Source organism: Brachypodium distachyon, chromosome 3 (assembly GCF_000005505.3).
Source record: "Brachypodium distachyon strain Bd21 chromosome 3, Brachypodium_distachyon_v3.0, whole genome shotgun sequence".
Lineage (NCBI taxonomy): Eukaryota > Viridiplantae > Streptophyta > Magnoliopsida > Poales > Poaceae > Brachypodium > Brachypodium distachyon.
Window position 1 is genome coordinate 54,974,753 of NC_016133.3, and position 25,332 is coordinate 55,000,084.

Genomic DNA, 25,332 nt, shown 5'->3' on the forward strand with positions numbered 1-25,332 from the left:
GGCAGCGGTGTGGTCTGCTCTGTCTGAGAGGAGGAGGGGTGGTATAGTAAAAATACTAGTAGTAGCGACAGGGGGTGGTAGGGTAGAGTATAGCTTGGTAGCTCTAGACAGAGAGGAAGAGAGAAAGTGGTAGGAAAGCAACAGGAGGGCTCACTGAATCACTGTATCTTTTTTTTGAAAAAGTTTAAGGGTACGTTTGATTGGTTTTGGTTTAATTGCCTTTGTCGTGTTACTCTCTAAATTCCTTTCTCCAAAACTTGCACCGCCTAATTTGAATTATATGCCATATATGGCTGGAGCGCCATGTTTGGATTTTGTTTTTCGAGATCCTGTGTGTTACTCAATTTATCTACTGCAAAAGTAGTTTCGTTTAAAATACGGCGTAATTTCCCTGGTTACTCCTCTCAACTCACATCCTGCCGTTTGTCTTTAATACCGTAAGTCTCGATTTTCATAACATGGTGAATAAATTGAGTTTTTGGGATTACTTTAGTGACTAGTATATTTTACTCAAAAAAATACCAAGACTCTCGAATTTAATTTGAGTCATGTAAATTGATAATTATGCCTAGATTAATTTGCTGGCAAGATGGGTTAGCTCCATGTCTTACACTAGTAAATATTTATTATTATTTTATAGTAAAGGACTGAAGGGTGCATGTAATTCCTTCCATGCCCTGCATGACATGACTGCAGGATAATCGAGTCATGGTCACTTCCTTCCTTTTATTTTCCCTGTCGTCCTATTTGGACCTTATTTAAAATTTCTGCGGTTGCAGTGTGTAGCCCAGCCGGCTGGGATGGGATGGGGCTTCCATGGGCGTTGCACGGGCACTGATAGAAAAATGCACAAAGGAACAGACCATTTATGTTACTACTGTAGACGACATGAAATATGGTACGTGGTGCACAAATATATCATATATGTGCGTCCCTGGTATATACACGTATATTTGTTTGGATAGTTTTGAAAACTGTAGGCCATTGACTACTAGTCAAGATTCCATGTTCCACCTGACATGCTGCATCCTCTCCTTGCTAGTTGCTACTATTTATTTACTTATATGATTTTTGGATATTTTTTAGGTGAGTCTATTTTTCGCCTCCCAACAACTGCCACAGAGTGTGAACTTTGTCCTTTAACTATTCTTTTATGCGGATTTTATCCCTCGCCTTTCAATCCCGGATAAATTGCGTCCTGATCATACCGGTTTAGGATGGTCAAAGCCATGTTTAATTGACCTGACGTGGGCGCATAAAGCTCAAATGTGCCTGCCTGCAACCAGAGTTTGGATTCGTCCAGTGCCAGTGCAACCTACAAAACATGAAATACTTGATTTGGTAAGCTGCCTCAGATACCAGAATATATATTTAGTTTGGTTAGCCAACTTGGGTACCGGAATATTTGATTTGGTTAGCTGCCTCAGATATCGGAAATAAGGGAGTACATGCTACGTCGTAGCAAAATACGGAGTATGACACTAAAGGTTCATTTGTTATTAGAGCATATGTAACTTATATACAAATGGGACTACAACTTAGTACTTGGATGCCTGCCTTGATCCTATTAGGTTATCGCGTGCTACCTAGGAAAATCAAGGGTTTTGCTTTGATCATTTTAAGAGAAATACATGTCGACGTCAATGATGGTGGGAGGGTAGAGGCCATCGACGAAGAATGGGGGTGAGGTGGAGTGAAGCGGACACTTGTAGGGAATTCAACAACAAAGAGAGGGTGCTCGTAGGTCGTAACTTGTCCCTCCATGCGGGGTTATCAACCCTAGATGTATTCATTCTTAGAGGGATTGGGATAAATCCCCTGGATGATTTCATCTCCAGAGTTGTCAATTCGGACAAGATCTGATGAATAATAATCAAAACCATTCATGGGGTAGCTAGTAGGAAACAAATTTAATGCATATAGACCGTACCCAATCTAATCTCTGTGCTTCCGGACCCAAAAAAGGGTATAGTAGTTATCAAACAAGAAATTAATTCAAGCAGAGGACAATGGATGTGAAATGCTGAGCTGGCACCGAGACATGCTTAATAATACTTCGATCTGAACATATATATATATATATATATATATATATATATATATATACATTGTCCTCTGCTTGAATTAATTTCTTGTTTGATAACTACTATACCCTTTTTTGGGTCCGGAAGCACAGAGATTAGATTGGGTACACGTATATACGCTAGTAGAATTAATGTTGGAGGCCGACCGAGACAGAAATTTCCCATCGATGGAGTGCTTTTGAAGTGAATTAAATTAGGATACGTACATCAGGATGCTCCAAAAAATATACTCCTTCCGTTCCAAAATAAGTGACGCGGATTTGCATATGGTACAACGGTCGTATTCTCTGCAGGCAGGGCCATGAACATACGTGGCCGGCCACACCACACACATGTACAAAAACAAAACTCGCACTCTCACTCGATGGGCCAATCGCTCCTCTCTACCCCCGATCTAGAGAGAGAGGGAGAGAAAGCAGTACAGTCTGCTGTCAGGAGAAAGAGTTTGAAAGTTGTTTGGAACGGACGACGGATCGGAGGAGGAGGAAGGACGACAGTGACAAGTGAAAGTTAATTATGTAGTTTGCATGCATGTGGGTAAAAATTTCAACACGAGCTAGCTACAGGCCGGGCAGGCCGGCAGGATACACAGCACAGTGTTCTAGTACAGATGACAGCAGCCCGGCCGCCTCTCGATCCCAGCATAGCTACCGTATATATGGATCTGACTATGGCCTCATTTTGTCTCAAACCCTAATTAATCATTCCTTAATTCTCACGCTTGATAAAACTAACAATGCATGTATGCATTTAATTCTCATGCTAATTGAACAATGGACAACTAATCTGATGGATAATTGTACATGTTCATTTTTGCTATATTTCAGATTACAGCTGGGAAATAATCGATGCTAACCATCTAATTTAATCAATTAGATTTATGCAAATACAAAGGGATATCATATGGCTACGAGCGTGAGCTGTTCGGTCAGTCACGACGTAGGAAGCGATTCAATTACTTTTTTTTGTTTACTTTTAGTAGTTAAACATAATTGAAAATAGCTAGTTGTGATTTAGAAGTAGTTATTTGCGCAAACTATTAAAAGTAAGGGTGTGGTTATATCTTAGACGTCTTATTTTTAAGAAAAATAAATAACACTGCACCAGATCAGTCGTTGGACGAAGATCTGAATGTCATTTCCACTCCTTCCTCCATCTCCCACGTGTCGTCAATCCCTCGGCATGTCGACATATGTCTAACTAAAAAACCTGCGTCCTCCTCATAGCAAAACCGTAAAACTAAACACAAAAGGAAATGAAGCCGTTTGTTACTAGTGACTACCACAGTTACGTACCGATAGCTACCGGCTACGCAGGTTAACTAAAAAAACCTGCGTCCTCCCCATTGCAAGAGTCGTCGAAACAAAGCATAATTAGAAATGGCTATTTCTACGTACCGGCCGCCCCGTCCCGATAGGTACTGAGGGGATCGATCGAGTACACGCGCGTACGTGGTTCTACGATAGATGGCAAGAGTCGTTGGAACAACGCATGAGAGGTCGCTATCAGGGGTACGTCGCGGTCTCGCAATCAAATCGTGCAGATCGATTTGACGATGGATCGGTCAGAGACGCGCGACGATCCAAGAACCGAATACATTTCCACGTACGGCCGTGTCGCCTGGGGCCGGCCGGATCGATCGATATCTATCCCTCACCAACTAGCGCTTTGCTCGATCGGGGCTGGCTGGCCATCGATCACATGGCCGTTCGAGCTAGCTAGCTTCGCCATCGGTGAGCAGCTATAGCACTGTTTCCGCGGGGGCCGCGGTTGAAGGGCAATCGAGATGCTCCGACCCCACCGGCCGGATAGATATATGGTATCGATGACGACGACGGCCAGGCCAGGACACTTCCTATTCTGTCAAAAAGCATGCATGATCAGCTGATATATCTATCCCCGGCCGCCCCGGCCTGGCCCGGCGCCGGGGAATGATAGGAGAGATATACCCATATATATTGGCAAACCATCCCCGGGGAAGAAATTAGGCAAAAAGCCGATCGAGCAAAGCATGCATGGGCGATGTTTGTTCCGATCACATATTCCCACACCACTAATTTCTCTTTTTGGGTTGCATACATACAATCAATCAGGGGCCTGCATGCCTATAATTGTCTTGTCGCGCCATCCACGCTGTAGCGCAATCGATCCCAGATGCGCTAAACCCAGCGTTGTTCCAAACCCTGGCCGCCCCCCCGCTGTGCATGCATTGATCCCGCTACACCACCGTTGCCCGTTGGGAAGCGCTATACCCCGTACGTGGGTCCAACCAGGAAGCAAAAAGAAAAGAAGAAGAAAAAGAAGAGGTAGATTCGTTCTGCTTGTCGTCATATTTCTTTTGATGTAATAAGTTTGTCGCGTGGTAATTTGAACTAAAATTTCGAGATTCCCTTGCCAATCCCCACCAGTAATGGTGGAACCAAACGAGGCCTTTTAACGGGTGAGTAGCCTATGTCATTTAGCTAACCATAAGAAGATGCGTCAACGGTTGGTGGAGTAGTTTTTCCGCATTTCGGAAGTGAAGAACTCTTTGGAGTGGCCGGCACAAGCTTGAGCACGTAACATACATATTTGGACAATCTTTCTAAGAAAAAACATGTATGTATGAAAGGATAGTGAACCTTCCCTCTTTCTGGCGCTAGCTCCTTCCATATTTGGAAAATCTTTCTAAGAAAAAGTATGTATGTATGAATGGATAGTGCTCCCTCCCTCTTTCTGGCTTGGCTTCTTAAGATAATATTATGGTACTAGATTGTTCTCAGCTTTTTTGTTGGATGATATCGGTGTGAAATCCGAATAAAAAGAGATGTGTCTCTCCAACACAGCTCAAATTCTTGGTCGTTATATCTGGATGCATGACGGTGCTATATATGTGCAAAAAAAGAGAGAGAAGTCAAACACACCTTGTTCTTTACAGAACTTCGATAGCTGGGGCTATCATATGATGTTTTTGTGTGAATAGTTCGTGAGAATTAAACTGCAATCCTATCCAAATAAAGGGGACGACTTGCTGTCTGTGGTTGCAAGTTCCTGTACGTGTATTTGGCCGGTTGCACTTGTTGGCAGTACCTATTACATGCCCACTTGGTCGATCGAAGCCTTGAACTGTCTTTTCTCTTCACGAGCTCCTTGGATGTGTACAGAATCTGGTGATATGGACCATGCAGGAGTACTTTGCTAGGCAGCTCGCTCGTCACAATTTAATTGTAGCACCCCCAACTAGCTAGCAAATCAATCTCCGGTCGAAAACGACGTGACTGGCTCAGCCATTGACCATTAGTAACGATCAAACAACTCACATATCATCTGTCCTTGTCACGTCTACTCATGCGCCTCGATCTCAAGTTGAACTAGTAAGGATAGCACACATGCATGCATACATATATAGTAGTTGTCAGGGGTATGACACGATCGAATGCCTAAGGAATTACTCCAGGAGAACATAGCTTATTTGCATCACGACACAACTATAGTTTAGGCACTACCTCCGTCCAATATATCAGGCACGCACGCATTTCAAGATTTTAAATTTAACTAGTAAAATATAAATTATATTTCATAAAAAATATATCATTAGATTTATTCGTAATTAAATGAACTTTCTAATGATATATTTTTACGTCATATAATTTAATTTTGATAATTAAATTGACGATCTTGAAAGTTGGGACACGTGCGACGGAAGGAGTAGCTTGCTAGCTAGCTAGGCAGAGACGTATGGATTGAGAGTACACATTGGCATGCATGAGTCGATGGGAGATGGATTAACACGCATGCATGCTTCGTTCTGGGCGGCCAGGGAAAAGGTATGTGCGCAGCTGCTTGCTGAACGAATGAGCCGCTGGCATAGCAAGGAGATGGATGGATGAGCAGTACGTGCAGTAGTCCAAGATATGGGTAAGCTCTAGCTAGCCGAGATGGATCGAGGGCATGCATGCAGATGCAGTGGTACATGGTGGGCAAATGGAGGACGGCGAGGAGCAGTGGAGTTTGGCGAACCATAGAATGTCTGTCCAAATAAAGCAAGGCAGCTAAAGTGTGAGACCCTGGCCGCGCGAGACTGTACAGCAAAAGGAGCTTGGCTAGCTAGCTAAGCCGCTCTACCCACAAACCACAGGCAGCAGCATACACGCACTGCTGCAGCATGCATACGACTGAGCAGTAGCATAGTACTGAGAGTTAGCTGCGAGCCAGTCGTCCGTCCTGGCCGGCATGTGTGTGTATGCCTAGGGATCACACCCCTCTCCTTCCCGTCTACTACTAGCTTGGCTGCTGTAGCTGACACACACCACGGTAGTACTACTATTCTTTCCTCCCAGCACCGTACACTCACTCGCTCGCTCACAACCGGCCAGCTCTGCCAGCCTCACTCTCACTCACTCACTCACTTGCACACTTGCTAGCAGCTGCGCGTACCTCGCGCCGTGCCCACACAGTTTATGCCCCTCTGCCCTCTTTGACCGTTTGCCGCGCGCCGATCTACGTACACTAGCACTCCTGGCGCCGATCGGCCGGCCCGCTCTCCGTGAACCTGAACAACAATGACACATATGCGCGGTGAATATGTGTGCAAGGACGTTTTGCATGCATCGATATCAGTGTGCGTTAATTGTTGGCTATAGAGATCCATCCATGGATACAGCTGGGCTATACAGGTAGCATGACACTGTGCGCGCACAGCAGCAGCAGCCCGATGGATCGGCTCAGACAAAGGCAGGGAGGGGGAGCATGCATGCATGCTCCATGCGACAGGGCCGGCCAACCTCTGGTTCAGATTCTGATTCTCTCTCTCTCACACACACACCCCATCGGTGTATCGGTCGACTAGACAAGGCCGGCCGGCCGGGAACGGAGTGAGAGGTGCTGTAGGATGTGACGGGTTGAGATCGATTTGTAGTACGGTTAACATATATGGGCCGGTCAAACGGTCGCCGTTTTGGTCGTGGCCATGATATCAATTGTGCGCCTATAGTCGTCTTTTGTCGCCCGCCCTGCACACATATATGATATATTCGATCATGCCATGTGATTCGTCTATATACACATGGGGCCGGCCAGCTACTCACGCCATGTGATGTGTAGCTATAGCGTACGTACGCCGACTTGAATGTGGTCTTCGATACAGGGCCTGCCCGCCCTACGTTGCATGCTAATTGTGTATTCCCTGATGCAGTGATGCAGCTAGCTAGCAACCGACTATGAGCTAGACAAGCCGGTCCAGACCGGCACCGGCACGTACGCGAGTCCGGTCGGTCAGCGCCGTGCTACTCAGCACTCACACTCACTCTTCCCGGCGGCTAATCATGTATACGTTCGGTGGCAGCTATCAGTGCGCATGCATGCATCATCTGTGCTACGTGAGGACCGTGACCGGCCGTGGTGATCAAATGGCTAGCTAAACCTTGATGACCGATCGATGATCTCCGCAACAGTGGCCTATATATATAGTCGGCGAACAAGAAAACTTCAAGGGAACAACGTACGGCACTTTAAGGTACGTACTTGGCGTGGTCCATTCCAAGCTAGATCCCCATGAATAGTCAATCTAAAAAAACGTAATTGGGAAAGGTAGTGCATCTGAAGTCCTGAGGAGACCATTATCTCCACTGTGTCCTCCATCCATGGTCCATAATCTCCACTGGATCTTATCATTTTATTCATGCCCGTGCGTGTTTTTGACTTGCAACATTGGTACGCATAGCTCGCTAGCCAGCTGACTGGGTGCATATGACTACTCCAGACTCCAGTCCTATTGTCCATGCAGGCCACCAAATATACACGACCACCACGCATATAAAATAATACGCGTGCAACCATGCGTACAACAACGCACATGATATATGTATCCACATGCATATATGGTCCAAATATATACGATATGGGCGCGCGCGCGCATGATGTAGACTAGTCGAGCTCTCAGCTTTGAACTACTGCGTGTACTATGCATGCTGCCTCGTGCACTGCCCAGTGAACAGTCTCGACCGCATGCACCCGTCGTTGCTAGCTATGTATAGCTATAGCCCGGCCAACCAGCTAGCTCCGTCCTGCTTTAATTCCAAGAGGAGTTTCAACAGTTCCTAGCTCCTCGCCATGCATGGCATTGGCATGGACCAGCAGCAGCAAGGGCAACACCGCCGGCCTAACCACATTGCTTTCTTTCCTTTTCCTGTTACGTTTCGTCTCATATGTGCATTTCTTAAACCCTTTGTCTCCAGCATTACTATTCATACATGCCTGTCCAGTTGACTGAAAAAAAAATCATCCTTTTTTTGAAAGCATTTTTTTTATCAATAGCGAAAAGCTAAAGGACAAAGAAATAAAGCCAGGTATAAAAGGCTATGCCGGGTGGCATGCAACACGGCGACCAGACAAAGCAGTGGCTTTTCCCTTGTTGACGAGACTGGGGATTTTATCTTTCTTTCTTTCTTTCTCTCTTTCTGAAAGACACTGACTGAAACTTGTTACTGCTACGGCCGTATCAAACTGGGCCAGCTTTAATCAGGGCTGGGCTTTGGCACACGATATGCATGGGAAATCATTGATGCCGGGGAGGGAGGCAGGGGAAGCAGGGGCACGTGACAGAGACGGCAAATAACTAACCGTCCAATCGCCCAGATCTGACGGTTCCCACTTCCCAGAAACCAAAGCATACCATGGGGGGGGGCAGAGGTATGATCTGGACATGCATATATTATGGTGTTCGTGTATCACACAAGTTGAGTGGGAGATTATTACCTTGTAGCTTGCCAGCAGAAGGAACAGCAGGCAATCAATAATGCAGCTGAGCCATGGATGCTTTCTCCTTCACGAGAAAAGCTGCAGGCAGCAGCTGCAGTCGATGCACAGAACCGTATTGCCAAATGCCAGCCTCTCCTGCAGAAAAAGGAAAGAAAAGCATCAGGGAATATCACGAATACTACTTTTTTATATTGATAAAGAGAAGGGTGCAATGCATCGGCACGGCATTGAACAAGAGTTGGCAGCATGCAACATGAAGTTGGTTTTTGCATCAAAGCCTGAAACGGCAGGTGGAGCATAACAGATCAGAATAATATCAGCACCAATCAGTCATTGCAGCTTTACAAGTTCACTGAGTAACCACGGCAGTACTACAACACAGAAATAAATGTCCCGGCTAGCTTACAGCTTACTCAATTCTAACAGAGTTCAGCTTATTAATTAAAAAGCTAGGTCAGCAAAAGGAGCCAGCATAAGAAAGATAAACCTTGCTCATTTACAATTTTCTATCTAAAAGGACATGCTCTTGGCAAAAACAGCAAGAGAAAAGTTGTGCCCATGCCCATGACAGTGGGAAGCAAAATGGTGGGCTCAAACAGGAGGCGTGCCATTGCACCAATGGATCAGGCCGTGTTGCTCAGTACTGCTACTAACTCACTTTTCTTCATCTTTGAATAACCTTTTATTCCTCGAGATTTTGCCAGCTCCCTTAGTTCTGTGACCTTGAGCAAGCTTAGATCAGGAACTTCTGCAGAAGAACATTCTAGACTGTCATCGTGGGATGTGCTGCCATCAGTAACATCAGGATCTTCCAAAGGTTCCACATACTCATTGGGTTCATCATTATCCAGTACATATGAATCATCATCTGAAACAACAAAGTCATCCAACGATGTGTTTTCTGGTGATATGACAGCGTCAGGCTCATACAGAGAAACTGAATCAGGTTCATCCGAAGCAGTCTCCTCCTCGAGTGGCATCTTAGCTTTCAGTACAGCATCAGCCATGCCATTGACGCTAGACTTGGCATCAGAGTCTGCATCTGCATTGGTGACGAGCTGGAACTTAACACCAGGAACAGGAGATCTTCGCCTGAAACTTGAAGGTGGTCTCTGAAAGGATGCAGGAGGTGGCTTCTGCCCTTCCTGAGTGTCGCTTTTAGTGCCAAAGATCCTTGAACTTTGCTTACTTCCAGAATCATTGCTCCTCCATGTTTGATCCAAATTCTGCTCTTTCTCATCAGTGCCCTTTCTTCTTTGGTCCACTGAGTGTTTCCTGAGCAAATTAAGGAGGGAGTCAACACTGCCCCTCTCACCCTGAGATTTTGCAGGTTCAGGCTTCTTGTCCTCCCTGCCTTTTCCCCTCGCTCGCAGTTGTGCTTGAACCCGTTTAAAGAGTTCTACAATCTCCTTCTCCCTTTCCCCTGGAGTTGATGTTGCCTGGGGACGTGAGTTGCTTGCCAAAGAGACAGGCGGTCCATTTTTGGAGAACATATCACTATCAAATTCATCATTATTCTCAGAGTCGTCTCTTTCTTGGAATGGCTTACTTTTCCCCCTTGAAGAACCCCTCTTTTGTTGTCGTGAGATATCCAGATTCCTTGGCCTATTGTTGTTGGGACTGGCTCCACAAACTGAAGACACACTCATTCTGCGCAATACAGGCGATTTACTCAGGTAACAAGATCCTGGAAGAAATCTGCCATCTGCATGATATAAAGGTAATGCTGCTCTGATTGAAGCCCCTGGAAACCCCAAAGCAAAAAACACTGTACATTAGGTATCACATCAGAAGAAGCTTGGTGGACTATTGGGAAAACAGACAACTTAAGATGGAATAGTCTGCAACGCATCAGACAAATGTAAAGTCGGAAAATGAGCATAATATTGCTAACAGCTAACGATTACATATCACATGCAAGAACACTTTCGACCTAGCTCCACATGGGGAAAAAAAGACCTCTTTCATCACACGAACACAATACAGGGGATGGTTTAAGACAATAGTAGGCCATCTGAAAACTTAAGAAAAACAGGACGGAATACATATAGAATTAGCTCATGCACCTTATCCCCAAACACAAGTCACGAGTAAAAGAGAAACAGATTTTAACATGAACTGCTGCAAGGCACAGCTCATTAGCTCAATCCTGAGTAGGTGAGTATGATGGTCTTAAGGAGTAAGGAGTAAGAGCCATCAACGTGGCTTGTCGGTGATCTCTCATGTACATACAGTGTTACTTCATTAGTAGAGATGAAGAATATACAGTAGGTCTGTGCACATTCATGAATCAACTAACATATGATCCTGATTAAAGCCGAACAGCGCAGAAGGACCGTACATTTACACCATGTGCAACTGAGTACGAGTGCCTGCTCTAGCGAGGAATAGCAGTCTTGTATGAATTAAATTGGGGACATAAGTGTCTGATGTCCACTTTTAACATGTCAGATTTGGTTTCAGATAGTGGGAAGTTTTAAGCTAGCAGACACCTAACGGCCAAAAAAGATAGTGTTACTGTAGTAAATCCAGGAAGAGACCATCTCTACAAAAATAATAATATAGGTAGGTAGTTGTTGTAAAACTGTAGTAAGTATGAGGTGCACATGCCAATATGCCATACAATGTGCATACCGCGTACATATTCACTTGAAGTGGTTCCTAAGACCCTGATCCACTTAGCAACTAGCTGAATCTTGTACCCCATCCGACCCATATTACTTGTCTCAAATTTGCCCAAATATGGATGTATCTATGTTTAAAAAGCGTCTAGATACATGTAATATTTCGACAAGTAATTCCGGCTGGAGGGAGTATATTATTTCCTACTTATAAAGTCGGGAGTTGTTGGTCGTCCATTCACTCCCTCCGAGTCCTTCTCTTCTCGCCCCTGACAAGTTGGATGGTGCAAATCCACGAGTTAGAGCAATTATCGATAACCCTCTCCTCCCATTGTCTCTGCTCTCCACTCTCCATGAGATTGGATTCACAGTTCAAATCCGGTAAAGCCCATCATCAGGCTTTAATGGCGTATTGGCGTTGGCCGATAGTCTAACTATTATGTCGTTATCTGTGACATCTCTTTTCTTGGCGATTCCGGAGCAAAGCACGGGGAACGATACTAGTTTAAATAAAGATAGCAAATAGACATGCACACTGAGTCGAGCATTGCATGATTGACATGTACATCAGACATTGAGCTGCTCACGTGAATAGTAATGGATCGATCAGAAGCAGAAACAACTATAGGCTAGTTGAGGAGCAACAATTGCTTTGAATCCCTCTTACTACTTAGTAGGTGGTACACCAGTACTACAACTTCAGCATGCCACATTTTCTCTGAATTGTCCACTGCACACGACACTATGGACAACATAAATTCAGAGATGCTCCAACATCAGGAGATGCAGAGTTGAGGCCCAAGCAGTTGACCTGCAGCACAGTTCCAACCCTTATGCAAGCCAAATTAGCATTGCTCCCTAGTAGCAGATACAGGATCCGTCCCACAATTCAGCATCGACACGTACAGTGGCCCAATCTGGGGAACCCAGTCTCTACCTGCGCGCTGAGCAAACCCTTGGACTCCTCGTTGGTACAGAGGTGTGTAAGCGGCGGCCTACCACTACTACTGCAGCACCGCAGTGCTGGTGATGGTGGTGCTGCTGCTGCTCCTTAGCGTAACAACAGCTGTACATCGCAGGACAGAGGGGTGGACATTACCGGCGGTGGAAAAACAGACACACAAGCGATGTTGCTCCACGCCGCCAAAGGAGACCTCGAAACCTTAGCCGAAACTGGATGGCGTACGAGGGCGAATGTAGACGAGTAATCGGGAACAGTAGTGAGGCGAGGCGCGAAGGAGAGGGGAAGGGGAGTTGAGTTGTGCCGTACCGTGATGGTGGTGGAGGAGGGCGGGGCCGGCGCCGGACATGCCGGCTTCGAATGGACGCCCGGAGAAGCTCGGGTCCGGAGGCGGCGGCGGCGGGGCGGGCTGGTGACTGCCGTTGAGGAGAGAGGAGAGGAGAAGAGCGGAGCGATTGGTAGCGGTAACTGATAAGCGCAGGTGGGGGATTTTTGCGAGGGTTTGGGTCATGCCGTCATGCGGGGACGTGGGCCGGTTCGTAGTCACCCGCTCGAGCACGAGTCTGCGTTAACGGGCCGAGCTCTCGGGGGCCCGTTGGATTAAAGAAAAACTTGCTGGCTTCTTCGGCTCCGGCTCAAACAAAAAAGTGCTCCAGACTTGGGATTTTCACTTGGAAACGAGGCATTGAGCACACTGAAAAAGATTTTCACTTGCAGACTGAGATTTCGCCTCGCACAGAGGGGATCTAAACAGTATCCAAGATGCACGCGCACGTACTGACTTTTTTTTTGCGAGAAACTGAAATTACATCTGGGTAAGTGTAAACATGTCGTGTGGTAAGTCTTTCTACGAGTCTGATGTTTACATGCCGAAGCCATGGAAGTGTGCATTCGGAACTGGAGTGCCTGCGAGTGTGTGTGCGGCTGTGCGCACGCGCCTTCAAACTCGAGCTCGGTACTAGTACTGGAATTGTAGCTCTTGTGGCCCGTCAGCCTGGACACACTAGCCGTGCTTTCAAGCTCGAGCTCGGCACGCTTGGGCTCGGCCAGGCTCCAGCTCGGCCCGCCGCATGAAAACCCCGAGCAGAGTCAGCCTTCTGGGCTCGTTTGGTCTCCAAAACTGAACCCCTACTCGGCGAGCCCAAGGCTCGAAACCGGCTGCGGTTCCTATTTTTTCTCTATTTTTTAGGTGAAAACAAAAACGGTAGTAGCACAAGAGAAAAGAACTCAATTTCCGTGGGCAGACTATTTGGCAATCTCCCTGGCCTACTAACTTGCTATGTAGCCCATATAGACCCAAAACCACGGTCAAACACGCTACGGCCCAAGATACACATTTTCCACTTCTTTTTTTGTCTCTTGTACGGTTTGACACTGGCCAGGCCGTGCACTGCCAGAAAGGCCCATACATGCAGCCTACTAACATGCACACAGCGCTTACCGGCCCAGGACTGCGGCCAAGCACGCTAATGCTTAACTCTCCGGCAACGCGGCGCTAGCGAACACGTGTACGGCTGAGCACAAACGTACAACTGCGAGCTCTAGTACCGTGGAGTAAACTGTACGAATAATAGTGACAGTAACCACGCTTCTCGGTCACGTAAAAGCCGGTGTGCCTGTCAAAGGAGCAAGCACGGACTGGCGAAAAGTCGGTGGTGAAGGCTAAGAAAGGATCAAATATTCGATCATCCGCCGCGGCCACACACACATATCCACGTACGCGTGCTGTTTCTGTTTGCTTCGTTTTCCGATCGAAGCAGAAGGGAAACACAAAACGCTGTCCAATCCATTTGCTTGGCTGTCGTAGCCTGGTCAGCAAAGAGCAAATTAAGCTTAGAGCAAAAGACAGGAGGGAAAGAAAAAAAAACGGAACGAAAGAACCGGAACAGACATGCACGCGAGCGCCGGCCTTTGAAGCGTGACGCGACTAGGCAAGAGCTACATACACATCAACACATGCGTGCGTGCGTGCAAGTAGGTAGGAGGCGTTATGCAGGCACGTAGCGGTCGACCTTTCGACTGGATTTCGCGGCGAGAATCTTGGGGGAGATCTTGTCTGGTCCGGCCCAAATGTTGATATAGCTTGGCGAATTAAGCAAGCGTTGCATGTATCTAAGTCTCTTGCATGCAGCTTCAGCATGTATTGCTACCGGAATGTGTATCCATCCCGCCTGACTGATAAAAATAACACGTGTATTTATAAATAGTGCCAAGAACTATGAGGATGCAGACTGGTTGTAATTTCCACGTTGCCGAGTAATAGGTCCTTTCTTTCTTTCGCAAATAAAAAATCTTCGCGAAAAAGAGAGATTGATAGGTCATTTTTTTCCGAGAAATATTACACACATACTATTTAACCTACTTTACAATACATAATCATGTCGTCTAACAATTCCATCTCACTAAAAGCACATCCACGTTGGGGACTGATCACCGCTATCCGCTCGCTCGAGAGAGGCCACGGGGAGGCCACGGTTCCCTTTTGATGATACCAGCAAATTAAACCGTCGCTTCCGACTCCCTTCTTCCACTATTCCGACAACCGGAAGAGGTAGGCGTGGATCGCCATTTTTTTTTGTGGTGTTCATAAAGGCATGTACTCGTACCTTGTTTGGGTGCTTGGTTTGTGAGTGCCGCACTACGCGTCAGATAAAATTGCCCCGGCTTTCTCTTAACCATGGAGACGTCCTCCAGGGCGACGGTAGGAAGCTTGTGGCCTTACTTGCTCATTGGTTGTTTGCAAAGATGAGATTTGTGGTTCTTTTTCTCACTCGTGTTACAGTATTCCGCAACGGCGTCAATGGCTGGGAAAACATGATGATGGTTCAGGAGCAGGTTTTACGGTTCGACCATGGTGCTCTCTCTCTCGATTTCGTCAGCAGGATGCGACATATTTAGGTCCAGACCGGTCAGCATGCATCGAGATGTTCTCCCACCATTGTGCCATGCATGCAACATACATGTTCTTTGGCTCTCAAAGCGTATATTGCAATGATGTTCAGGCGCGGAGCCGGCATGTAAGCAATTAATTGGTGTCAAATGACACATCAATGACTTCTTGCTAATCCTTCTTAAAGATAGAGAAATGCTTCTGGTAATATGCAACGACGCCGGTAAATTCTAAATGACGACCCTTTTTTGGCTTCGCCCTGCTGATGTTGCTCTGGATGCGGACGTCGCTATGTTGGAGGCCGTGCTTTTCTCCCGCGAGTGCCTTGGTGTCTACTTTTGGCTTTAATTTATTCGGGATTCCTACAAACCTATATGTAAATTTATTTTCTTGGAGTCTTCTCTGTTTTCCTTCTAAGTTCCAAGACTCTTTCCCAGCCGGTCTAGTAGCTTCCGTGTGTGTCTGTACTATTTTTACTCTAGTTTAATGCAGAGTCTATAGTCTAGCCGTACGTACTTTGATCAAAGATAACCGGAGTCTTCTTGGTACCTTTCTAGCTATAGCAAAATAATTAGCATACATGCATGCTGGCACAACTCATATCGAATGGACCGTTTTAGTAAGCTGCATACGTATACGTACAGATATAGAAAGATTATTTTACCCATATTAATTAATGGAGCTCAAGACAAGGCAAATAAGCAACAAGGGTCCGGGTTGATGGCAGTATGAAACGTGCATTATAAATAGCTTGCCACGTCTAGCATATGCATATGTCAGTAGACAGATATACAAGAGAATTTAGGCATTGCATCATATACCCTATCCAGAGGACACCACCAGCAGGAGTAGTTAGTTGCTTCCGGGTAACCTCTTTATAGTTAACCTACTACAGTTTATTAGAAATGTTTTTCTTTGTTTTGTCAACTGATCAGCTGGTTGCAAATAATTGCCACTTGAGGTAAAATACTGGCAAGTTGAAATTAATACTCTTGAACAATTGTACTAGTACGTACACAACTCATTGTCTAGGAACATTGTATTCAATACTATGGCTTTGGGCCGGTGCTAACAAATTGTTTCCATCATGATACTTGATACATATGGTAAATTAAGCAATGCAGTGCATTTCTTAATTTACCCTATATATGTAGGCGCCATATATGTATCATGATGGAAACAATTTGTTAGCACCGGCCAAAGTCATAGTACGTACGTATTGAATTAATAGAATGTTCCTAGCCAATGATCTAGCAGGACATGTATGCTTTCAACTAATCTTAGTCAATTAGTACTAACTACATTACGTATGCTGTTCATGGATTGATATATCAGAAATGATACGTGGCTCCACTCTCCAGTCAACAACTACATATAGGTGTGCCACTATACTACTGTTGCACTGTGGATGCGTGCATTTTCCTACATCACAAAGCTGCAAAGGCACGGATGGAGGAACATGGATGTATGCACATATGTTTGGTACAATCTGCTAAACATATATACATAATAGTACTGTACAGCACTGTAGTATCGTATCATCCATCCACCAGTATCCCAAATTATGGATCAATCAGTTCACAATCATGCATAGATAGATGGAGTCAACATCAGGACCTCCCCTGTCATGGGTGTGTGCCCCCCCAAGATTCCATAAAGATCAGTCGCCGTCTAATTCCTCAAAAAAATATTAAAATAGATAACAAAAAATGGATCATCTCAAGCTGTGATGCATACATATAAATAACACATGCATGCGTGTATACGTACAGATAAACAGTGGTCCTGTGGATTTGATACGATCAAATTAAGGAGAAGGGGGAGAAGCGAAGCAACTGACAAGGCTTTGTTTGTTGATTGATGAGAGAAAAGCAAGCAAAAAGCCATATATGGTCCTGCTTGCCCTTGCCTATCTTTCTACGACCACAAAGTTTGGCTTAGCTAGCTAGCAAGAAGCTGATCGATTTCTCGATCGCTACTCAGGAGTGATATTTTACGCACCCCCCGCAAGAAAGGAAGAAATAACCTTACCCACATGCATTACGTACGAAAAGCCAGAGCAATTAATTTGTCACAGGAGCAGAGTTAAATGTATTAGTAAGAACCGTTCTCGGCACATTACTGAGCAGTTGCTTCCAGCGCAACATGCATACATATGGAGGACAGCATGCATCTGGCCCACCGCCCCACCGGAAATAATCGTCTTTGCCCTTTCTGTCTCGTTGAAACTTGAAAGTTACCAGAAGACGATCTAATTCAGAAGGTTGCAGCTAGCTGCAGAGCTGCTAGATAGTGGCAGCAGTGGCACCGACCATGCACGGACCTTTGCTCCTTGTAGGTCCGGCCGGTGCAGAGGAAAAGTATAGAGACCGATCGTCGAAGATTCCAAGGGGAGGCCGGGTTGTGCCCCCACTCTATCCAGTGAGGATGTGCTATTCATGCATGCATAGTAGGCTGCGGCTTGCATGCATGCAGGGGTAGGAGGAGGAGGAGCAGACACCAGGAGGCAGAGTCACATGCATGGATCAAAGCAGGAGTAGGCGTTCCTAGCTGGGTTAACGTTAACCACACTACCGCAGCTTAGCTAGTTTGTGTGTGTTAACCTAGTACTCGTCCATAAAGTCCTAATCTCGGCCCTGTTCCAAACGAATTTTAACAGACCACTTAATTCATTATTACCACCTCTCCGATCCAAAACATGTGTGGGGTTGTTTCGTTACGTTTGGTGTACAATTGAACTACAGAGGAATTATTTTTAAAATATTATTTTGCAATACATTTCATATGTAGAAACTTCTCGGAAAGTTTATATTGGATTTGTTACTATACACAACAAACAATATATTTGTTTTGGCTTAGATGTAACCATGCATGTAAAATTATAGTGGATATTACAATTTGTTCAAAGGCTAACACGGAATTTTATTCTAAACTTTTACCAACCGTTAGACAAATAATAATTGGCATATATGTACAAAAATTATACCATCAGAAAAAAAATTGGCCTCACAATAACCCCATACGTGCTATTAGTCTAATAGTTGGTCAAGTTTGTGAGCATGCTTGCACTTGTAGTATGTATGATGGCTAACTTTGTGAGTATGTTTGTTCAGATCTTGTAAACTATGGTTGTGTGCATCTATATGTGATGCAGAGCTCAGGGAATATATCTTTATTTTTCTATTAAAAAAGTCTAATAATTGCTCAAATGTTGACACAAAAAACCGTGCTGGTCATGTATATCTGGATGTTCTTTTCTACAGGGCCGCTTTTCTATTCCTGTATTTTTAGAATCGCACAAATCTAATAACCCTAACTAGTAAAGAGCAAGGTCATATTAAAAAACCATTGCAAGTGCACTACAAAATCTTACAAGTCTAGATCCATAGAGAATTCCACGAATGCATATTTAATTGTCAGCAGTGTAAGGGAATGTGTTGACCTAGTCGTGCATGCAATGTGTCATGCATGTTGCCGAGTCATGCTTCTGTGAAATGATTCTCGGCTGGGAATTAAGCTAATGTTTTGTTCGTACGATATCGTTCTAATTATGCAAAGAAACTTACTTGATGTTGTAAAAAATATATTTAAACTTACTTGATTGTGGAAAAGTAAACTAATTAATACAGTACTAATTAGGACCCAGATAACCACGCATGTAGTGCATGAATAAACGATCAGTGTTCACTTGACCTGTACAGTACGTAATTAATTCGTTATGTCAAAAGGGGACCGCTGTGACCTTCCTTCAATTGATTATCAGTCTGTTATGCTGGATGTTAAGACATGTCAATGACTCCATGTGGAACATAACAAAGGGCGCCCTTTCTATACTTTAGCTAGGTAGTGCTACTTTTCCCTTTCTAAACCAGTTAAGTGTCGTCTTGTTCACATTTCAAGCTGATGAGTGATGGCATGTATGTACACTGATCATTATATATTACTACATCCATGCCTAAATTTGTCTGAAGTCAAACTTTTTGCATCAACATCTAGAATATCAAATAAGTATACTATGAAAATATATGTCATGATGGATTTACTAAAAATAATTTAGAATCGTAATGTCGACATATTTTTCTATAAATTTGATTGAAGTTTAAAAACTTTGACTTAGTGGAAAGCTACATTTAGAAACAGAGAGGGTAATCATTAGGCCCGTTACAAACAGATGAACAACAAAACAGAAAAAGGTTCAAACTTGACTCCATTCGCCAAACATCAACAGAAATCGATCCATATGTATACATTATGTACATACAGCGGCATATATCACTCTCAATAATTTAGATCCTATATATACCAATCAAGTAACCCAATTCAATAGCAGTATTTTATATACTACTACTGCACTAAACTGCGTACATGCACACAACTGTATCTGCACAAGACCACGAACGAATAATATCAAATTAACTAAGACCAGGTTATTAATTAATTAATTACACACTACCGTATGAGCAATAGCATGCATGCAGATCACATCTGCATCAAGCTGTTGTAGTTGTACTGCTCTTCCTGCAGCCCTAGGTCCATCAGCAGGCCACCACACTGATCCCCTCCGTCCTCTCTCGAACCCGCCGCAGCTCCGACGTTCGTGCCGCCGCTGCCATCGAGATGCTGGCTGAAATCGAGGATGCTGTCGTAGCTGAGCAGTGGGGGCATGCTGGCGAAGGCGTCGACCCCGGCGTGGTGGTGGTGATCGTGAGAAGATGGCAGCTGGTAATGGTGACCGCCGCCAGCACTGAGGGAGGGGAACGCCGCCGGAGGCGATTGATGCTCCAGACCATGGCACGAGGAGGAGGAGCTGACGTAGTTCCATCCCTTGCCGGCCATCTCCTGCTCGCTATCCATGGCGTACTCCGTGTCTGCTCTCTTCTTGTGGAAGACTCTGCACAGCACCCAGTCCTCCTGCATGAAGACGATAAAACAATGCATATTGATGTAACATTGCAAAATTATTAAATACTAAAAAAATTAGTACAAGATAGGAAAAATCGTATTGCTAGAATTGGTAATACTACCAGAAAGGAATAGCCCCTCATTTTCTCAATACATGGTATATTAAGACAATATTTGATCAAGAATTACTTAATATACGATTTATATCATACGAAACCACAGCTACCGGTTGTAGACCGAATCTAGTGATAAATTTTATGTTATAAGAACTACTCCTTGGGTGGTGTGTGAGGGAGGGGTTAAAAAAATAATTCTTGATCAAAGCCACATCTTAATGAAAACTATCAGGCCATATATTGAGAAAAGAAAGAAATTAGTTGTGGAATATAATGGGTAATTAAATACCTTGGGTGGTGTGTGAGGGTTCTCGATGCGGAACTCATGCATGACCCAGCAGGTCTTGGTGCCGTTGGGGGCGCGGCCACGGTAGAAGACAAGGGTCTTGCGCATGCCGACGATGGAGGCGGCACGGGCACCGGACGTCGTCGCCGCCAACCTGGGGTTGCGGATGACACGGTCCTTTCCGGTGGCCTTCCAGTAGCCGGACTTGGTGGCCCGGTTCGTGCGCAGCCCCGTCGCGTATTTACGGTCGCGGAAGCTGAAGAAGTACCACTCGTTCGTGCTCAGCTTTGCCACATCTGCATACACACCATGCATCACCCGGAAATTAGTGAAACGTATGTTGATTTAGGATGCCTGATTAATACTGCTAATTAGTGAAAGTAACTTCAGTGGATGTTGATTTAGGATTTTTCAAGTGTATACGCAAACGTATGTGCCTAATTTAATTAGATGCGTTGTACAATTACAGATATAAAGAGAAGTGAAGGGGGGAAATTAAGTGCGCACTTGCCCTGCCAAATTAAGTAAACTTGATTACAAAATTATTAATTAGCTAGGTTGCAAAAATCACGCGGAACATGCGGAACGTGTTGGGGGACAAATAGTTTTGTTTGGACGTTGTGAATCATGCGAAAAACTGCTTGGCACGTACAACTACAGCACATGGGAATTTGTTTTCTTATTTATTTTGACACAAGCACATGGGAATTTGATTATAGTTTCAAGAAGAAATCTCTTTGAAGAAAGAGCTTCGATCGAAATTCCACATGCAAACCCGATTCCCTTAATTAATCCGGGGAAAATCCAAATAATTCATGCAGAGTTTATAGATTAATCATACGAAGATAATGCTTGCAATGATAGTCCAATTAAAATCCCAAAAGGAAACTTGTGCTATAAGTAAAGACTGCAGTTACGGCCGGGACAGCCGGCCAGGGTTGCAATTTGCATACATAGCGGGTGATGATATATGGAGAGCCTGCGTGAATACGTACGATGAGTAAAGCATAATTTAACAATAGTAAGGACAAGAAAATTAACCCGGCCAATTGGAGGCAACAGAACGCGGTTGCGTGCTTAGCTAACCATTCAATGGAATGGAGAGCAGAATTAATTAAAGATCGATCGACACGGCCGGGTTGCTTGCCGGCGAGCCGGAGAGGGACTAGACCGATTAACTAACTAGCTAGCAGCGCGAGGTCAGGATCGGGTACGTAATAAATGAAAGACGGTTATTATATAATTACCTGGCAGCTCCCATGGCTCGTGGACGTGCAGATCGACGTCGACCATGGTCCCGGCGGGTCCTCCGGCGGCGAAGCGCTCGTTGGCCACCTTGTTCCGCAGGTAGTGGCACACCAGCTCCTCGTCGCTCGGGTAGAACCGGAACCCCGGCGGCAGCGTCAGCTCGATGTCCCGAAGCCCCATATATATATGCGCGGTGGCGGTCGACTATCTATCTATGTACTCCTATATATATATATATGTGCTTCCCTGATCTGCAATTTGTGTTGGGATATGTAGTATGGACGAGAGATTTATGCAGGTAGGCAGGTAGCTATGTGTATGATGATTGATGAACACGAAGAGATCGAGGGCAAGAAATTAAAAGAAGATCTATATAGAGAGAGAGATCAGGGGATGGAGATGGTCAGATGGAGACGAAGCTCTAGCTTGGGTAGCAGGAATTAGGCAGGGGCGGCATATCTATGTTGCTGTAGCGGGAGAGGTTTTGTGTGTGAGGTTGGTCTGGGTGGGCAGGAAAGGAAATATATATAGCTTGGGCTAGCTCTTGCTGCTGTGCCGCTGGGAGAAACAATTAATTGTTTATATGCAGCTTCTCTAGCTAAGAGGAGGCAGAGGAGGAAGAGGAGGAGGCCGGAAGACGAAGTGTGGTGGAGCAAGCAACACAGGGCTAATTAGCTTAGCTTAGCTAGCTGGGGCTTGGTACTGTACTAGTACGAATAGGGAAAAGGTTTCCGTCTATAGGTACCCCCTTGTCTACCCTGTAGCTCGGTACCTAGCTCGATCGGGAAATCGATCCCGATATCTCCGATTCTTCCTTCTCCCTGCGCACACGCCGACACGCGTCGCTGGCTGAGAAGGAATCAAGCTGAACAGGCCGGCGATGCAATGCAATTGGGGAAGCTACTGTATTACTCCGTAACTAGCACTGATTTTGATTTAAGCTGCAGGGCGGAGGCGGAGGCGGAGGAGGCGGGGACAGAGGAGCTAGCTAGCTAGAGGACGACGCGTGCGTATAAATCGTATCGTACGTACGCGCGGCCGTCGCATTCGCGGCAGCGGCGTCGATCGGCGATGCTTGCGCAGCACGGACTCGATCCGATGGATGGGGAGAGATAGACAGAGAGGGGTAGCTATAGCTAGGTAGGGAGAGAAGGGGATCGAGAGGGGGGAGAAGACGGGCCGGGGGAGGAGATCCAGCCTCGCAAGGAAACTCCCCTTAATTTGTTCTTAACGAAGAACACGCGTACGAACGGGAGCCCCACCACTTTGATACGCGCTCTGTATAGCTTGATCGATAAAATGTTTATGTGCTTGAATTAATATGGCACTGTCAACAGGGACGCATTTAGCAACTAGGGCTCATTATTAATCCTTCGTACTACTGTTCATTCGCCCCGTCTCTCTCTCCCTCTCTATCTCTCCTCTTCCCTGTGTCTCTGTGTGTGTGCCTGCGTGTCTGGCTGGTTAGATTTGCTTAGAAGTTAAGTGCATATGCAAATATACATGCATGGGTGTTGATTAATTAGAAGGGTGAGTAATTAAGCGACAATGATCTATCAAACGAACAGATCGACGATATCAATATGCATGAGGCTGGTTTGCTTAGCTTAGCGCCTTAGGCAGAGAGGAGTTAATGGGGCCTTAATTAACCCTGTATTCAGGTTCATGCTCCGCTTAATTAGATGTGTACCTGCATGCACCCTGGCATTTGATCCACAACCGCGTACCGAGCCGTGCTTCTTTTGTGATATGTGCCACATTAATTTCAATTTTTCGATCCCGTTAGGGGATTTTTAGGAGGTGGTCAAAGTTGGTTTTATTGAGGAGCATAATTGTGTGTTTCACTTCGTAATTGGCACATGTTTAGCAATATTTGAAAGCGTGCGACCTGGGAGACATGGACGAGGCTGAGGCACCGCCGATTTCCATTTCTATTGGGCAAAATTAATCTACTCTCTTAACGTTCACTCATTGCCTTCTGAAGCGAATTTTCACATGCATCGTCTAATGTGCCATTTGACGACGAGAACTAGAGGAGGAGGAAGGCAGAGTGGAAAATAAAAAAAGCGGGAATGGAGCAATCTAACGGTAGACATTTGTCCGCAGTATGCTAGCGGCACTTTGTTCAAATGTAGTTAATTTTTGTTTTTAACCGCACTTTTAGCACTTGAACCGTAGATTTTGCTTTTGGCAATATGAGTATATTCAACACTTTTAAAATGCCACGAATATAAATTTGACGCACTTTAAAGCCAAATTGACGCACTTTGAAATGCGTCCGGTAATCTACCGTGACGTAGTGAAAGAGGAAGGGGGTGTCAAATAAGTAGGATGACCGGCTCAACACGATAGTGACATACCATCCCCCCGGGCTCACACAGGCGTTGGACAGGTTAGTACGACAGCCGTCCTCGAGATTTGTAGGGATGGCCTAATCCAGGGTGCCGGTGCCGTTGAAAGGGCAGATTTGTTAGCACAGAGGAAGAATGGATTGGGAGGTGGTAGAGCATGAGACGGGGAAGGGCATTCAGATGGCGATAGAGGGGTGAGGAAGGCAATAGTGCGGAAGAGAGGAATTCACATGATAGGAATTGGGGTACGAACAATCACATCTTAGTAAATATAGACATTTAGAAGTGATAACGTACCCTTTATTTGAAAAATCAAATGTGGACGTACAAAGTTTAAAATATTTTTAGAAAAATTAACATGTAGATATTGTAATTATTGGGTATGTAGAATTTTCATGGGATGTACTGGCAGCTTCTAAGGCGTCCGAGAAATAACTATTTCTAAATCGATGCTAAGTATTGTCCGACACAATCACTGAGATTTGTAAAAAAATCATACAAGTGTAAATGATGAGAAAAATCTTAATCAGATGGCTATGATCATCGACTGAGAAATAGACACTCACAAAATAAATAAATGAGGGTGGGGAGTAAGCAAATGTCTTCACTTACCTTTTCCTTTCTTTTCCATATAACAAAAAAAAAGAGATTTCTTAGGAGCACATAATACAAAAAATCACCATTGGAAGAGTTTTCTGCGTGCGCGCGCGCGTTCTTTGGAGTTATGGGGCAGCTGGAACGCTATAATTAACCGGCCAGGCCGGGGGGAGGGGGGAAGAGGCCATGTACATGAAAAACTGATGCATTCATACTGGTAAACAAAAATGAAAAAAAAAACTGATGCATGCATGGTCACCGTCGACATTTTCCACCCGTTAAATCGATCCTATTAATTGATCTCGTGGCCTACTTTACACTGTAGTTCCTTTTCTTGTGTCCTACGTACGTATATGCCCGAGCGAAGGAACCGCGAATGTCAGCAATAATTTCATCATTTCAGCTAAACTAAAGCAAGCGTACGTCCAATCGGTATCCTAACCTTTTGCTCTGTACAATGAGGCAGAGACAGCGATGTGGCGACGGCGGAAACGGCCGGCCGCGAACTAACTAATCAGTGTGTATGCGTCTGCGTTCG

At 45.1% G+C, this 25,332-nt stretch overlaps 2 protein-coding genes across 2 annotated transcripts; both read right to left on the reverse strand.

Moving 5' to 3' along the window:
- Positions 1–9,113: 9,113 nt before the first annotated feature.
- LOC100846001 (SAP-like protein BP-73) lies at positions 9,114–12,892 on the reverse strand. The gene is made up of 2 exons (XM_003570309.4): positions 12,714–12,892; positions 9,114–10,566 (listed from the first exon to the last, which is right to left on the reverse strand). Exons 1-2 carry the CDS (start codon positions 12,751–12,753, stop codon positions 9,446–9,448), a joined length of 1,161 nt encoding a protein of 386 aa, XP_003570357.1. The 5' UTR covers positions 12,754–12,892; the 3' UTR covers positions 9,114–9,445.
- A 6,583-nt stretch (positions 12,893–19,475) lies between these two features.
- Positions 19,476–22,716, reverse strand: LOC100836977 (NAC domain-containing protein 92). The gene is made up of 3 exons (XM_003572876.3): positions 21,846–22,716; positions 20,602–20,894; positions 19,476–20,205 (listed from the first exon to the last, which is right to left on the reverse strand). Exons 1-3 carry the CDS (start codon positions 22,024–22,026, stop codon positions 19,774–19,776), a joined length of 906 nt encoding a protein of 301 aa, XP_003572924.1. The 5' UTR covers positions 22,027–22,716; the 3' UTR covers positions 19,476–19,773.
- Positions 22,717–25,332: the final 2,616 nt, after the last annotated feature.